Source organism: Ciconia boyciana, chromosome 1 (assembly GCF_034638445.1).
Source record: "Ciconia boyciana chromosome 1, ASM3463844v1, whole genome shotgun sequence".
NCBI lineage: Eukaryota > Metazoa > Chordata > Aves > Ciconiiformes > Ciconiidae > Ciconia > Ciconia boyciana.
Genome location: NC_132934.1, coordinates 159,790,644 through 159,807,353, shown reverse-complemented (window position 1 = coordinate 159,807,353; position 16,710 = coordinate 159,790,644). Strand labels below are relative to the sequence as shown.

General features: G+C 38.3%; 1 protein-coding gene across 6 annotated transcripts in view; it reads right to left on the bottom strand.

Annotated features, from left to right (window-relative positions):
- NALCN (sodium leak channel, non-selective) overlaps positions 1-16,710 on the bottom strand; it is a 256,166-nt gene that overhangs the window by 59,435 nt on the left and 180,021 nt on the right. For all 6 annotated transcript variants that reach the window (XM_072849927.1, XM_072849929.1, XM_072849930.1 and 3 more), the window contains 2 exons: positions 5,559-5,695; positions 3,683-3,824 (listed from right to left, as the gene is read on the bottom strand). In XM_072849927.1, the coding sequence (XP_072706028.1) occupies positions 3,683-3,824; positions 5,559-5,695 (279 nt within the window). The remainder of the gene's footprint in view (positions 1-3,682; positions 3,825-5,558; positions 5,696-16,710) is intronic.

Here is a 16,710-nt window from a genome sequence, read left to right as displayed (position 1 = left end):
AAACTTGCTGTGACTATCCCTCAGGCTCCTGTGAGAGCCACCACAGTGAGATGTCCCTATTTTCTGCCAACTTCCCTTCTTCTCATCCACCCACTCACACAAAAATGTTTCCATATTTAATCCAGTTCTCCTGTCCAAGAATTTACTAAAATATTGGTTATCATCTAAGGAAATTCCCAGCATACCATGAATAATTTCCATATAAATGTGGAAGTATAAAAGAACACTTCCCTCTCTGTCTCTAAAACTCCCCTTCTCCCACATCTACAATATTCATTTAATACCATAACTACCTCTTTTCATTTTTTAACCCTTTCTGCAGATACTTTTTCCATTAATTTTATAATGGCACTGTCTCCTTATACTTGCACTTTTTCTGAGCAGTCTTCCTTCTTTCACCAGAAAGCATCTTCGTGGTACTTTCTACTACAACAGGGGTATCCTCACCAACTGTGACAGTCGTGATTTCTCTAATTAGACCCAGAGCTCTTCAACTCATGGCCTGCAGACCACATCAGGATAGCATAGCTCTGCATGCAGTGGAGGAGGTCTGTGGCAAGATCAATGGGTTTAAGAAAATTTGCTCAGCAGGACCTTAAGCAGAGAGCAAAGAATGACCATCCTGTATTTCCAGCAGTGTTAAGTTCCGAGAACCCCAGAGAATCCCAGTCTTGCACACAAAGTTACAGATAATCATAAATAACTCAAGCAAAGCATCATGCTAAGCTGCCTACCAAGCATCCATATCTGAGACAGCCCAGGTGTTGCTGGCATTGGATGTAGAAGAATGAACATGGCATGGTCTGTCCCCACACACCCACTCAGGGCCCACACATTGAGAGAGAACTCTTAGGGGATGTATGCAAGGTAAAGGACATTTAGGTATCTAAAAGTAACTTTTTATATTAGTGTTTGGTTAGTTTATTACTTTGATAATAGTTTAGAAATTTGAAAGAGTTAGAAAAACTTCTGGAGCTCACAGACTTAACTAGAAGAAAGGAGTATAGCAGAGAAATCTGTTTTCCAAAGCTGTTCTTTTGATCCGGCATAGTTGAAAATAATTTCAGACTGATTGTTGTCATAGTTATGGTAATGTATATGAATAAATAATTTTTTCAATTATTTTGAGAAGGTAAAATACCTTAAAAAAAGAAAGAATGCAATGAAAATCTACTCCCCTTTTACAACTTAAAACATCTTTTCAAGGAAGTGGGTAATTATAATACTGAAAAGACTTACTAAACCCATTATATAAGAGAATAAAAACCAATTTGCTTTATCAGTCATCACAAATTATGGGTCAGATTGATCTGGAACACAAAACCAACACTATATATATAGTGGCAGATTTTTAGAGAAAGAGAAAAAGAATGTCGCTGAAATGGAAATAAGGAAATGTATGTATTAAGTACTTCCTATCACTTCAGCAGGTGTGGAACGCAGAAATACTGATATAAATCCATGAGAAAACGGAGGAACTAGCCACAGTTCAGCCACCATAAAGGAAGGACAGAGTCAAATCTGCCAGCAGAATCCTACCTTTTGATTCCACCCTATTTTTTTCATCAACTACAATGCAAAAAAGATGTGAAAAGTTTCTGAACCCATCACACTGCTATCAGGAGCAGTGGGAATGCATCCTACTAGGCAGTGGGATCAGTAAAATGTTTGGTCAGGTTTCTTTTTTTACAAAGAAAAGCAAAGTATGCATGCAAGGTTTGTATTTAAGTGCACCCAGTCATTCCAAGCTTGTTTTAAGGATAAGATATTTTTAAGATTTGTTCATACAAAAGTGAGGTTGCCTTGGCAACTGTAACTATAGAAAGCCAGAGTAATTACGTTCACAAATATCCTTCCTAGTGCTTTCTCCCTCTTAATAGGAACTTGTAAATACCTTGTTTTAAGCTACATTTATCAGATATATTACTCATCATTGGTTCTACCCTTGAGGCATGGGAATCCAGAAGTATGTGCTTAAAGCAGGTTCAATAGTGCAAAAACAATTTGCACACACTTATTTCAATTAAAAAATGAAAGTCAGATTATGCATATTTGCTCTTGGAGGGAAGTGAACATTTGAAAAGAATGCAGCATTCTGTTTTCATATTGCAAGATCTCATTGAATAAACTGTGCCATGTATTCATCTATCTTCAAACACAAAAAGGATTCACTTTTGTGAACAGCGGGCAGAAGGAATTAAGATTGAAATTTAATATACTTAAACTGTATTCATGTAAACAGATCTACTGAATCATTGCACAGCTCTGCAGTGCATACTGTGGACTTATCTGTGAGGCTGGTAAAAGTTTAAGGCTTCTGTTCATCTCTTCATTATGCGGTAGAAATGTAGTCTGATTTCCCTGGCACAGTGTTTGAGGTCCATCATTAGTGATATTTGGCATAGTCCTGCCAACCCCTAGGCTTGTCGCTTAATAACTTATCCAATTTTTCTGTCGTGCTTTTTAGCATAGATGATGTCCATTTAAGCTTGATTCCTTCCTATGACCTTCCTTGTCTGATAAATAAATAATATTTTACCACAGACCTTCCTCTCAGGCCATGCTGTGCAGCTTTGGCTTACTGATGCCATAGAATATATTGGCCACAGGAATGGATTCTTGCACTGAAATAGGGATGGAAATTAACGGTAGTTCGCAAATTGTCTCTTTTCATTCATTATCGGAAGAGTATTGTTTTCCCCAACTCCGCTTCCTGCCTGTACGAATGCTGTCCTGAGTTATAGTTGCAAACCACATACTAGGAAAGCCAGAGTTACACTGTGTAGCTACAGTGTGTACCCTCTTTCTTTTTCTTGCCTGTGATTCTGTGACTTAAAATGTATTTACAAACCCCTGATGTTAATATTCAAACAGGATTTGAGCACCCTGTTATGAATACTGAAAGGACTTTTCTTTTGTCTGTTAAAATGTCACTAATAAGTTACAATACTACAAGTGATCAAGAAGCAATAGCAGTGTAGATGCCACTAGAAATCAGTATCTTCCATGATGCACATGAAAATTTTTTCTGACCCTGTAGTTTTGCAAGGTGCCAGAAATCACACACATTTACTCATGCTGCAGCATCGTCATTGTCATTCCAAGCAGTCCTGATATTTTTCAAATCCAACCTTCCATGCCAGTCCAGCTGGGAGACTAGCAGCATTTAACACAATGGGTCTCAAATATATGTGTTCAGCATCTGTTTTCTAGTGATTCCAAGGCCTACAGAGAGGCCAATGTCCTCTAAATAATCAGAATTATTCTTAAATTTTTACTCATCTCCAGTGATTACACAGAGACCGTGCTTCAGTGAAGTGCATTTTCAATGTTGTAACAGTATCAAGCCACTCAAAAATCCAATGTGATATTCACAAACTTTAATTTTCCACTAGCTTCTCAGTGATTAACAGCAGGACTACTTAAAAAAAAATAGCTTCATAAGATGGATGCATTGAATAAAATTATATAAAATCCTGAATTTTGAAGTCAAAGGACACAGGAAAATTTAAACCAAATGAGGATCTGCTGTGATGTCTGTTTCAGGCTAAATTAAATATAACCTTTGTTCAGTCGTCCTAGCTTGTGTTCACTTTTACATAGTTTGACAAACTGAATAATCTGAGGTCTTTCCTCACAATACTCAAGGAAAGACATATACTGCCCTATACACTTGATTTACCTTTTGATCAATATATTTGTTTTCTTCAATTGCTGATCTTTTAGAGTGGTCACATGAGGAAGAAGATGCTGAAGGAAGTCTTCGCAGCAAACAGCTGGTATCTTGTTGCTGGCGATCAATAAACTGCTTCATGAAACTTTCCCTTGTGAACAAATAGAAGATATTGATGGATTAAAAACCCAGGAAGAGTTAATTTTTGGTTTTCTTTATGACATGTTACAACCCATTAGTGCTAAGATAGATAAACTCCAAGAAAAAGTTGTACTGGGCTATAGATGTATAAATGGACAGACAGCCGAAACAACTGATAAAACTTAAGTTCATTTATCAAAGAAATCTGTAACTGAATTGAAAGGTGGGTGGCTTGCATGTAGGTTCAAAGAAAATAATTTTATTCCTTTTAATAATAATTATTTAATTTATTTATTTACCAGTTAAAGTGCTAAATATTTGAGGTGCCTTTTGCAGTTTTCAGCTCTTTTGAGCTCATTAAACAGCAAGTTGTTACTTCAATGTAAATCAAACACTGATATAATCCAAAGGAAACATACCCTCTGCAAGAAATTCTTTCTTCAAGATTTCAAACAACATCTGTTCATATAACTGCTTTGAATGCCAGTATTAAGGCGCTTCAGCAATTCTCTGCCTCACATATGCCATGTTTAAAATGTAGAAGCATTTCTGTTTACAGCAAATGTACATTTATCATGTTGCATTTTAAGTTTAGAGTTGCCCTATTTTCAGTGTAAACTGACGATGTCAAAACTAATTTTTATCTGAAGAGATAGTTCTACATAGTATAATAGCTTCAGATTTAAAGACATGATTTGCTAGTGATAGTTTGAAGTCTGTTTCAGTAGTTAGCATGATCACATATTAGTCTAGAGTATGCTGGGAAAATCACAGCTAGAAAGAAATAGCAAAAAAGACTAAGACTAGGAGAAGAACACCCTCAATATATAAGCAAACAATATTTTGGTATTGAAAGCAAAATATCTATGACGGCTTCCTTGAAGTTTGGAAGGTTGTTTTTCCTGACCCTTCTGACCAGCACTATTCCTTTCATTCAGCTAAGATGATACAAACAGGTCAAACCATTTGCATTAGCTTCCTTGCGAGTTTAATCAAAAGAAATGTAACCTCAGGAGACCCAGAACAATGACAGCCATCTTTCACACCATCCTCTCTCCCAGCATGTGCTCAGTGGCGATACTGGAATGGGCACGGGCAGAGGACCTGTTTGGCCAGCCTGTGTTGTCTCAGCAGTCTTAGAAGCCTGTACACGCTAGAGCAGCCCTTGGATTTCTGTAAGCTTTTTTTGGGACCACACCAAGAATAATTGTACTGTAACTGATGATCTAGCAGCCAACTGAGGGTCTGATCCTTTGTTAAGGTGAGTTTTACAGGAGAGTGACAACTATGCAAATTCAAAGAGGAGACAAGGTCATCACAGCCTGACTGGTATTGGATGGCGTGTGTTATCCCCTCTCATGATTTGCTGCCGGTTGATCTTACCTTTAAAAAGCTACATGAGAATGGCTTAGAGTTCTAGTTGTCTATGTCAGCCAGGAATCTAAAATCCAAATGGAAGTTGAGAAACAACACACTTTTCAATCATATTGTACTTGTGTCGGTTCCAGTCAATCTAGTTGCTTTCATGAATATGTTATAAGGAATACTAGGATTTTTTTTTTCCCAAAAGTAAAAATAAGGTAAAACCAAAATGTCACCTCATTTCAATGCCAATGTTAATTCTGTTTCACTTCTGATTTTCTGCACTATCTGCCTAATCCACAAGCAAAACAGTTGCATATTTTGGGTGCTATGTGGAACCAGACAGGTTTATAGCATACTAGCAACAGAAATATTTCAATACCTTATTTTTGGAACTGTGAAATCTGAAGGAAGCTTGGAGATTTTCACCATTTGTGGCCTGTTTGGAAATTTTTCAAAGATGCGTAGACGCAGTGGAAGCTTCTCCTTTGTATCTGCATTTGCTTCACTTTGCTTTAGCTGAAAACAAGGAAATGAAAAAGATGATAGAAAGGGAAATTTTGCTCTGTAATATCCCAGCCTTGTTTTTCAGAATCCAAATAACAACGGCAATAATTTAAAGAAACAGAAGATGGCAGCAAAGAACTACAGAGGGTAAATTTGATACTTGGGAGTTTATTCATCTACTTGTGCTAGAAGCTGACAAATACCTAACAATACAATACCATGCCTTTAATTGAAAGTCTTAAAATGGGAGGATTGTTAATAATTTTAATTGTAAAATATGAAGCATATTAGTATCCTATTCAATATGCTTGTTTCTATGTTTTCTTCACAGATCCCTAACACTTTATCAAGCAAATAAACATCCATGATCTTTTCTTATTAGGCACATCTTTCTGTATATGTTGACAGCTCTTCAATATTCAAAAAGAACATAGCATTTTAAAAGGGAGCAATTTTAAAGAAATCCAGCTCTCATAACATGAAAATAACGGGAAAATTACATTTAGATGAGTATTATAAGGAATAACAAAGGACTCAAAAGAATCCATCTACATCAGCAATTCTGATACTGAGCTGCAGCAAATCACATAACAAATGTTGCATTTATAAGTATCTGCAAACAGTTATTCCACGGAATATCACACATCTAAATACATCTATCTATGTGGACAGATGATGGCTACATTTAATGATACAAGATAAAAAAGATATGATATGGAGATATGATTCCTGAATTCTGATTACCTTACGTAGCAATTCAGTTGCGTCATTGCAACAAATACCAAGTCAAAAAGAATCAGTGAAATTCATTTTTACATTTATTTTAAATGGTATGTGTATTGCATACTATATCAATAAGCACACATCTAACTGAGATTATTTCAGTTCTCCTTCTCCCACCTGCTTGTGAGCACAGGCTTAGAAGCTTACATTTTAAAACAGATTTTCACCATCAGCACCTGCAAGGAATACTGCTGATAGATATCAGCTCTATATTTTTATGAGGGGGAATTGCCCAGGAAGTCAAATGGAGCTTTAACTCTCATTTGCACTGCCTAGTGAAATGCATGCTCCTATAGAGCATGCTATAGAAGAACAACTGCTCTGCTGCACTGTCATGCTATATCAGCAACATCACCACTTCCAGCCATAGTACAGCTTAAACTGAAAATCAATTCATATTCAGTTGGATATAAGTTGTCATGTGGACTGAAAACTGTTTGAAGAGCTACAAACAAAGACTAATGATTAATGGTAAAGCACTGAGTCAGAATGGAAGGGGCATATTGCATAAATCTGTATTATGTCCAGTCCTATTTAATTGCTTCATTAATGATCCTTAAAAGGAAGAAAGTATGACATTAATGAAATTCACTTGATATTAAAATGTGAAGAGTTGCAAATACCACGGCGGACAAGGAAAAGGACAGATTTAGACACAGGGGCAGGAAATAACAGACTGAAAAAATTCTAAAGCAAGAATAAGAGCAGAAACTGAACAAGAACTTGTACTTCAATACAGAATCAAAAGGCCAATTTGGGCACCAATTACATTACCAGCCAAAGGCTACGCTCACAACCAGCCTCTGTTGGTTAGACATTACATAGTTTTATAAAATGGTACAGAAGTCCACAGCTCCTCTCTGTGCTGCTTTGAAGAGACCATACTTGGGTATGCATTCACTTCTAAATACCATTTTATCAGTCTCACACTGACAAGCCAAAATAGTGCAGAAGAGCACCATGAAAACCAGGAGAGAGCTACATAAACCAACTGGGGCAAGGGAGAAAAAAGGAGAGAAAGACTGAAGGGGCCCAATATTTATACTACATCTACCATAACTGATAATAAAGTAAGGGAGATGATGCAAATTTATGTAAGAAATATTTGAAAACAAAATATTTCAATAATATAATAGAGTACTCCAAATATAGGAATGAGAGGATGAAATTAAGAAAGGGAATTCTTAGGCTGAGAATAAAGATTACTGTCCTTACAGGGAAATCTCTGAGTGTTCAGAGAGGTCTCTGGAGGGAAGTGCCTCATCATTTCAAATTCAGACTAGACAGAACCTTTGAAACGCCAGAGTACTGCAGAAAGAAATCCCTCACTGACAAGGAAATGAATCGGATAATCTAACAGGGCTTTTCTGCAACATTGTACTGTTGAAAAGCTTTGGAAAGGGGTAATTTTTAGAGGGAAAAAAAGGTTTCCAGTTTCTGCTGGTTTGCTTTTTGCTTTTTGCATCTTATTGCTGGATGCAATAAGAAATCATTGCATAAATATGCAGATTTTGGCATGGACAAACAACGTCTCTTACAGCTATGTACTCCTGTTCGCAGAAGTCAGTCTATACAGAATAGAGAGCATATGATAGATTGCAATGTCATCTGACATCTCAGTGCAGAACAGATCAGGGAGAGCTTGAAGAAGGAAACTGTATAGTTCAAAGCGTAAGCAAAGGGACAGCAACATCCCCTGTCTAAACAGGAGAATAATTCAAGGTAGGCTTTAAAATAACCCAAAGTCAAAGCAGTTCTACAGAATATCTCCAATTACTCATGCTGTGATAATATTACATATTGGGGAGCACGAGGCATTTAGCTTCACTGAGTTCTCTATGCACTTAAGGTGTAACTGTTGCTCCACATGACATACATCCTATTTTGTACTGCTGCTTAAAACCTTTACATTTCAACTTTCTTTACCACATAACAAACACTTATATTTTTAAAGGTACAAGATTATGTTGAAATGCGGCAATGATGGTGCGCAGTGTTTCTAGTAACAGCTAAACACAAAATAAAATATCAGGACATTTTATCTATGATTTTTCATTTTATTTATTATTACTATTGGCAAGGAAATGCACACTGGTCTGATTTGCTCCGCGTGGCCCTCGATCTCCAGCTCCAAAGAGCCTACTGGGAGCAGTTCACCAACATGTTGTCAGCCTGGCTTGGCTAAATTCTCTTGTGGCTGCTAGAACGGTTCCTGTAAAGCCATAGATGGAATTTATGTCTATTTCCACTATTTCCATGGTGCTTGAGTTTACAGGAGCAGATTTAATGGCACAATACATACAGTACAATTGTCTGCTCTGAACCTGGATTAGAAGAATTTATCCAAATAGTACATAAATGGTGAGGAGTGGCAGCGAGGAAATCTTAATTTGGATTCCAATGGTAGCTTGAATAATACGTTCAGATATGGGTCCCTGAAATCCATGCTCTCCCTGATCTGTTCACATAGTTGTCTTAGATCAATACACAAGACAGCTGTGAGAAAGGCAGACCTATTGGTGGAGAGATCACATTGTGGGTTTTTTCTCCCAGAAAGGCATTATGGCCATGTCTCCATTTGGTTCGGAGCAGTTTGAAGTGACTCCCCCAATCATCAGCACTTGCTGTTTGCTGGTTTAGTTTATGAGCTGTGTTGGTAAGCAAAACAGATTCTCCTTAGAGGAGACAAAACCCCAAGCTCCACCTTGGTTACACACAAATGCACTTCAGGCATTGAGACTGACATAAGGATCAGAACCAATGACTGGTCCTTGGGGTGGCTTCAAAACCCACGTGCGATGGGGCACATAGCCCAGTGTGAGACCAAATCTCTTCTGAAGCAAAACCCTCTGAACTGCACACGCTGTAAATGCGGCAGCAGCAGCAACTGCTTCATTGTACTGATTCTCTCCCACGGCGCAGCCCAGGCATTAACACGGGATGATCTCATTCATACTACTTAATGCAGCTTCAGCTGTAAATTTCTTTGCAACTTCAAGGCTCCCTTACAAAAAGGTTATTGCTAAAACCAGCTTCAGCATAATTAAGATCTGGGCCCTTAAAACTGAAGAGAACCTGTAAGTGGTTGTCCTAAATACACACAGTAGCATGAATGGTGGTGAAACTGGAAGACTGGGGAAGAGGCAGGGGGAATAAAAGAGCCAGCAGGTAATGACTAGTGAGAAAAAGGGGCAGGGTTAGTTCTTTAATGCAGATGCATCCTGCCTATGGTCAGACAATTGTGCTGGGATGGTCAGAAAAGCAATCACTGCCCTGCTGGAGAGAGCAGCCTTCCCGGCAGGAAGCTGGCATCTCCCATGCAACCACACTGGTCCCACCAGGCCAACAGAGCCACACCACAAGACTATTCACAAACCATCCCACCTCTGCCAGCTACTAAAGCTTTCTCATCTGTGTTTCACAAATGAAAGTGTTAACATTGAAAAAATAAAAAAAATACACTATATTACAGTACTTGAGCCACACAGTATACACAGTGTTATGTAGAACCTGAAGAGGAGACTAAGGCAATAAATGGTTGTTCTTAATTTTTTAATTGTAAGACACTGTAGTACTATAGTCACCCAGATATTAATCACTGCAAGTGTGGTCAGGGTGCAAGTAGCGAGTTATTTTAAAGAGCATACTGCAACTTCTTTGATAGCAGTGACTGGAGTTGCTGAAAAAGCATTAAAGCACTGGAGTGAGACAAGCAGCAGGACCTGATTAGGAAAGCTGGGTTCCCACAGTCTCTCCCTAAGTTCACCAGAACAGACATGTCACAGTGCACTTCAGACCTTCAGGTGAATGGCGGGTGGTGTCACCTTCCAGCCTACGTCCCCTTATACAGAAGCAGGATGTCCGAAGTGTCTGCACATGCAGAGGTCTCGTTGTGGACTGAGGTGGGAGCTGACAGCCTGCAACGTGGAAGTGCTCCTGGGTCTGGTAATATGAACATGATCACCTGAACAGTTAAAGGGGCTAACTAGGCTGAGTATCTCTTAATATCACTAATTTGTGTTTAGAGACAGAAACATCCTCGGAAGTAAAGTTCTTGCAAAGCAAACCGAAAGCTCAAATTTAACACAGTCACACAGTCATAGAGTTTCTAAGACATTGACACTTTGGTGAGAACATGACAAAGGAGAAACAGAGTTAACCACAGCCAAAGGGATAAGACCTACTCTTCCTAACATTTTGCTTTGTTCTCTAGTCATTTAATTCTGATCATGGAAGAAGAGCCAGTAATGTGCAAAATGTAAAGAGTGAAAGATGCAATTTTCATATGGTCTGTGAGGCAAGCGTATGTGACATTCACTGAAATGCTCTGTAAATATTTCAATGAAATTAAATGATTATGAAAAATTTACTGTAATGCTCTCTTTCATTTTAGTTGACAGTTTTCATAACAGTCTGAGATTAATCATGTTCAAAATTAAAAGCTTTGCTACTGATGAACACACAGTTTATTTAGGAACTGGCCAGCCGCCCAGAGTAATTTCATGGTTACTGAAAAGTTCAAACCTTTTGAGAAAGTTCAGAGGGGGTCTCACTACAGGATAGTTTTAAATTAATATTGTTTAGTACATTATAGTGCACTGCTATATATCAACATCCTTCACTGGAAATCTCCTTTAGGGGCTGTATTTGAAGAATAAAGTGACTATACAATATCTGTATTCCACTCTTAGCAGGATATGCTATGTGCTCCAACAGCAAACACTTTGAGCATGAAAGTGCATGAGGATGAAACACAGCACAAACTGATACCAGCACCCATCCAACAGGTTTCCAGAATTTTTTACTTACCCAAATTCTCAGATTTACCATCACCTTTGGCTTGTCAAAAGGAGCTTTGAATGAAATCCAAGTAATTAGCATTAAATGACATGTAAATTAAACAATTAAAAATCAGAAAGGGAGATTAAATGAGCCACTTTTTTCCTTTCTGTTATTATTCTGAAACCGTATAGACCTGGTAAATTTTTGGACACAAATGAGCTATACTAAAAGAAGATATGCATATGGGTAAGCTTTCACAGCCCACACTCAGCTTTGGTATCAATTTGTATCAACATTTTTGTACCTGCATTTGATTTAAAGTTCAGCACAAATCAGCTGTTCAGTTACTATTGTTTACACCTGCAATTCCATTAACAATGAAGAAAAAGCTCAATTTTGTTTAAGCAAAGTGCACCATGAGAAAAGGAAGGTAAAACACGACCTAAAGATTAAGGTAAAGAAATTGACAAATTGAATTTGGGTAAAAGTAACACTTGCAGTGTTAGAAAGCAGTATTTATGATGTGTAGATCTCATTAGTACATTTATAGTGCCATATAAAAGACTGCCAAGGGACAAACCCCTTGCCTAAGGTCAGATGGTACCGGCTGACTTCAACCATCCTTCATAATATTTGGCTCTTGATTCCTCTAGGCCCTGTGTGGTGGCCCTGAGACATAATTACAACAGCTATTTTTCCACAGGTTTTCCAGTTCTTCAAGGCATCTCAAACAACATGTTGTGTGCAATTCCCCTGAGTAGTACTTCTTTCGGATGAACTTTGGGTTGTGTATTGCCTGCTTCGAGAGAGAGAAGGGCTTGTGAGTTTGACTGAAGGTGGAATAGCATTACAGGACTGTGTGGCTTAGAGTCCAACCTGGTGAGGCCTTTCTTTCAAAGCAGTCCCTCAATTAAAATATTCCCTGAACTACACCAAAGTATGGTCTGGGAGAAAGTAGCCAGAGCTAGAGGAGAGACACAGCAGTGAGCGAACAGTTAAGTGGCATGCACAGACAAGGGGTCAGGACTTGAGCTTGCTCTCTTGTCCTCTTTTCGTTAACAGCCTAGATGTACCAGTTGTGAATTTTGCCCTTTGGGCTCACCTAAACAAATGGGGACATTGCAGGCAATAAAAAATTCTCCCATGTAGGGACTGTAAAACAGAACCTAAATTGATTTTAACCACATTCTGTGCTGCCTTGGGGAATTTTCAGTGAAATGTACCAAAAAATATGATTACAGTGGTGCTGGCATTCACAGTAGAGACTGCACTGTTGATAATATAAGAGTAAAATAAACTGAAAAAGTTCCTGGCAGATGGAGGAACAAGATTACACATGTATTTCTCATACGCACAAGATTTGGTTTTTTTACAAACAACTTTTCTCTGTCACAGGGCTTATATGCTGTATGTAGTACAACTTGACGCTGTGACTGCTATTTCCCAATTGTTCATTTAAATAACTTTTTCTTCAATTTTGCATGAAGTCTTCCAAATTAATAAGAGATTGAGTAAGGTTTCACAAATGTGGGTTTTTTAATAACTTCCTTCCAGTAATTGTAGCTCCTATCAGTTCTTCAGGAACAAACGCTGCTGACAAGATATGATTGCAATTCAAATGGTACAAAACTCCTCTAGCAAAATTTGGCTAAGATTTAGTCCATTTATCTAATAGAGGACAGGAATCCAGTGTGTCAGAGAGTTTTCCTTTGATTAACTGAGATAAAGAAGATTAATTTTTCAGAGCTATTACTTCATACTGTCTACAGACTCAGGCAAACATTGCTACATTGATTAGACTTCAGCCATATTTCCAAATCTTTTTCCCCTCTGCAGTGGCAAGAATGATACCATTTTTAAAAAATGAGATCTGAGATTCTGCGCAGTGTCTGTAATCAGGACCCCAGGAATGTGCTTACCACACCAGATTCAACTTCCTTGACTTTAGTCTCAGATACCAACATGAGTTAATTAAGTTATGGTTGTCTTAGTCTCTCTTTATAGCCAAAAGTGACGAAGAGGCACTTGTAGAGGTCAGTTCAGACCTTGGGCTGGCTATTTCTTTCAGACATGCTTAACTTTTTCCATTGACTAAGTAGGGAACTTGAATCTAGTATGTTCTTTAAATCAGATGTGTGATTCCCAGTGTTAGGCAGGATGAATCTAGGCCATAGCCATCTATGATGGTATTCATCTCAGTTAATTATCGTTGTCCAAATGTGAAGTACATCGTATAATCATCTAGGCACTTCCTATATTTAACTGAAAAAGGTATCTCCGGATATTGACTCATCCCATACTAACATATAAGTAAGAAAAGCAAGATGGAATATCACCTTAGGGCAACTCCTTCACTGAATGTAGACAGTAAAAGGCTACATCTATACTAGTAATGTACTGGTGTATGGGCCTAAGAGTTGGAATAAGATTGTCCATTGTGTTACACTGTTAGCAAGGCCACTTGCACAGTTTTGGCCTTGGCCAGCTAGCACTCTCCCTGATCATGCCTGGGCACAGTTTGGGGCTTATCCCAGCTGGGGACATTCCCAGTAGGCAGTATGGACACTGCCATTTAAGTGGTAGGTAGCTTTGGAAAGGGAAAATAACTTAGCTGTATGTACAAGACAGGCTGTTCCAGCCAGCCAGCTTTAGAGACAGAGAGCAGGTCCTGGACAGCTTGGTCTCTTGATATAGATTGTCTAAATGATTAGCTTAGAGAAGATGCTCTAGTTTAGATAAGAGAAAATGGCTTATCTTAGATAAGATAAACCTCACCCTTATTTTAAAACAGTTCAGGGGTATGTACATTTTTGGATGGATAGTTTAAAATAAATAATGGAAATGAAACATAAATCTAATGCTAACATGCATAACTGTTCTTTTAATAGCTTTTTCACATATAAATGCAGCTTTACCATTTTCATATTTGCTATTTTTCTCTTGGGATAAGTAGCAGAAATATTTTTGTTTCCATACAAAGGTTAGTGAGTCACAAAAGAACATCCATTATAATAAAAGAATGCAGTACATGCTCCATTTCATCAGAGGAAACTGCTTGAGACTTCACTTAAACTAGGCATCATTACATGTTATGAATGGTATACTTGATGAAAAATAAGCAACTAAAATATTTTCAAGTGAACAAAAGCACAAGATGTATGAATTCTGCTCTTGGACAAACATAATAATTCAATATTGACTAGGCACAACGTGTTCATCTTCAAGACAGGGTAAAATTCATTACAACCTGAAAGGGTGCTTCTGCGCAGGAAGCAAAGGAAGTAGCATTTCAGGACAATTCAGAGACTCTTAATGTTTGCTTACCTCTTCCAGACTCCGCACAAACGAAGATTCCTGGAGGTAGCTTTGTAAATGGCGCTTACCTACACGTAGCGAAGACACAAAATGTCATCTGCCCTGGTGGGTTTGCAGAAAAATAGAGCCAATCTGGGAAACGATAATTGCGGACAGACTTTCAAAGGTTCTCACCACAGGCAGCTCCCATTTACGTAAAAAAGAGCTGAAGACACTCAGAGAACCAGCCTGTGACTGACTGAGGAAGTCATCATCTTGACTTCCTATCAGGATACAGACAGTGAGAGCTATATAAAATGCTGAATAGCAGTGAGGTCACCGCGATAAAAGACTCAATCTGCAGAGAATCTGTGTGTCCCTGCTCACAGTTTAACAAAGCAATATAACTTTGACCTAGGCCCTCTTAATACCGAAGTATAGGAAGACTGGAATTTGATCCATACATGCAAACCCTTTATTCCATGTGATTTGTATAGGCTGCTCTATGCATTGTCCGGGGTATTACACAGGATAGATCACCGCTAAACTGGTGTGGATATAAGGCATATCCGTCTTGATTTACTACTTAGTTTCATCTGCATGGTAGGAAACATCCCTACGCTATGTGAACCCAATTCCAGATTCCAAAACCAACCTATGTGTTCCCTATGAATTTGTGAGTGCTGCTTGAGGTGGAAGCAGTTAGGTGTAGATGCTGAATGATATTCGTCACAGATCGTGATGCAAGTGCTTGGGCAGCAGGTTGCATGTTGTTTCTGTGGGTTGTGGCAATGCAAACCTATGTTTCCTTCTTTTTAGGTGTGCTGCAGTGTCTATGGACATTCTTGTAAAGGGATACTTTGCTGGCACAGATCAATATAATAATATCTTCTAACACATAAAAGATCTCTACAAAGACAAAAAGGATAATCTCCTCACAATCACTGTAGCTAGGTCAAGAATGCTTCATCTGCAAAATGGAATACCATTCAGATGAGACACCAGATAAATCTTCCTAAAAATACCCTAACATAAGTACCAAATGTGATAATGAATGCATTATTCTTGGTCCTACTCACAGGACAAGCTAAGCAAACCTCAACCACAGTGCACAGTACTTTTTCTTGTTTCCAGTGCTTTTATTATAAACACCATTATCATGTGGATTTGTTTCATTAAATGTATTCAGCTAAATATGTATGAGGCTGTACACTTGATCTGATCTCTATGTAATCGATTTGTTTGGGATTGGAAAATTGGAGAGGGTCTGTGGAGGGGCCACAGAGGTCTTCTCTATAAGGTAGTTCTAGAGAATATAGAGGCACACTCTTCACAAGGAGACTCGGTCATAGGACAAGAGGCAAAGAGCACCATTTGCTTCACGAAAAAAGCTGTCAAGATAGAACAAAGCAATTCTTCACTATGAAAATAATAATTAGAATAAGTTGCCCAGAGAAGCTGTGGAATTTTTATCACTTGGCCTGATTGGACTCTGGGTAACCTCATCTAATGGCCTGCTTTCGACAGCAGGTTGGACCAGATGGTCTCCAGAAGTCCCTTCCAACCTAGACTTTTCTATGGTTCTATGATTTGGTGACAGCTATGAACTGCAAGACAACAGATAATTGCGCTCTTCAGTTTCACTGTTGTGTATATGCATCCGCCATCTCTTGATAACTTGTGCTTTTGTTCAAACCATTACTGGGCTCTGTTAGATTTTGCAAGAAGGTAATTAATATAACTTAGATTTGAGTGAGTATTTGCAACCCACATAGTGGACCAATTTCTACAAACAACTATCCTTAACACTGAGAAAATGTAACTGAAGTTGAGAAAAAATTCACAGCTGTAGCTGAGGCCAGAATCCACTATATTTCTTTAAACAGGAAAGACTTTGTTTTTGCACAAATTAGCTGCCCCTTGCCTTTTTGTGGTTCATTTGTTTGCCTGTTTTGAACCAGAGGCAGTACATTTAATTTGACACAGGTGGCCTCAGTTTTAGATTCACTGCAGTTTTACAGTATTTCTCCAGAACAGAAATTCACACAGAAAGTTAATTTAAACAAAGGACAGGCAGAGGCAAACCTCCATGGGTGGTAACTGGGAGGACACAGAGGCTAATTCAAATTACTTCAGAAACCTTCTTGGCTGGACTAGATGAAAACAAA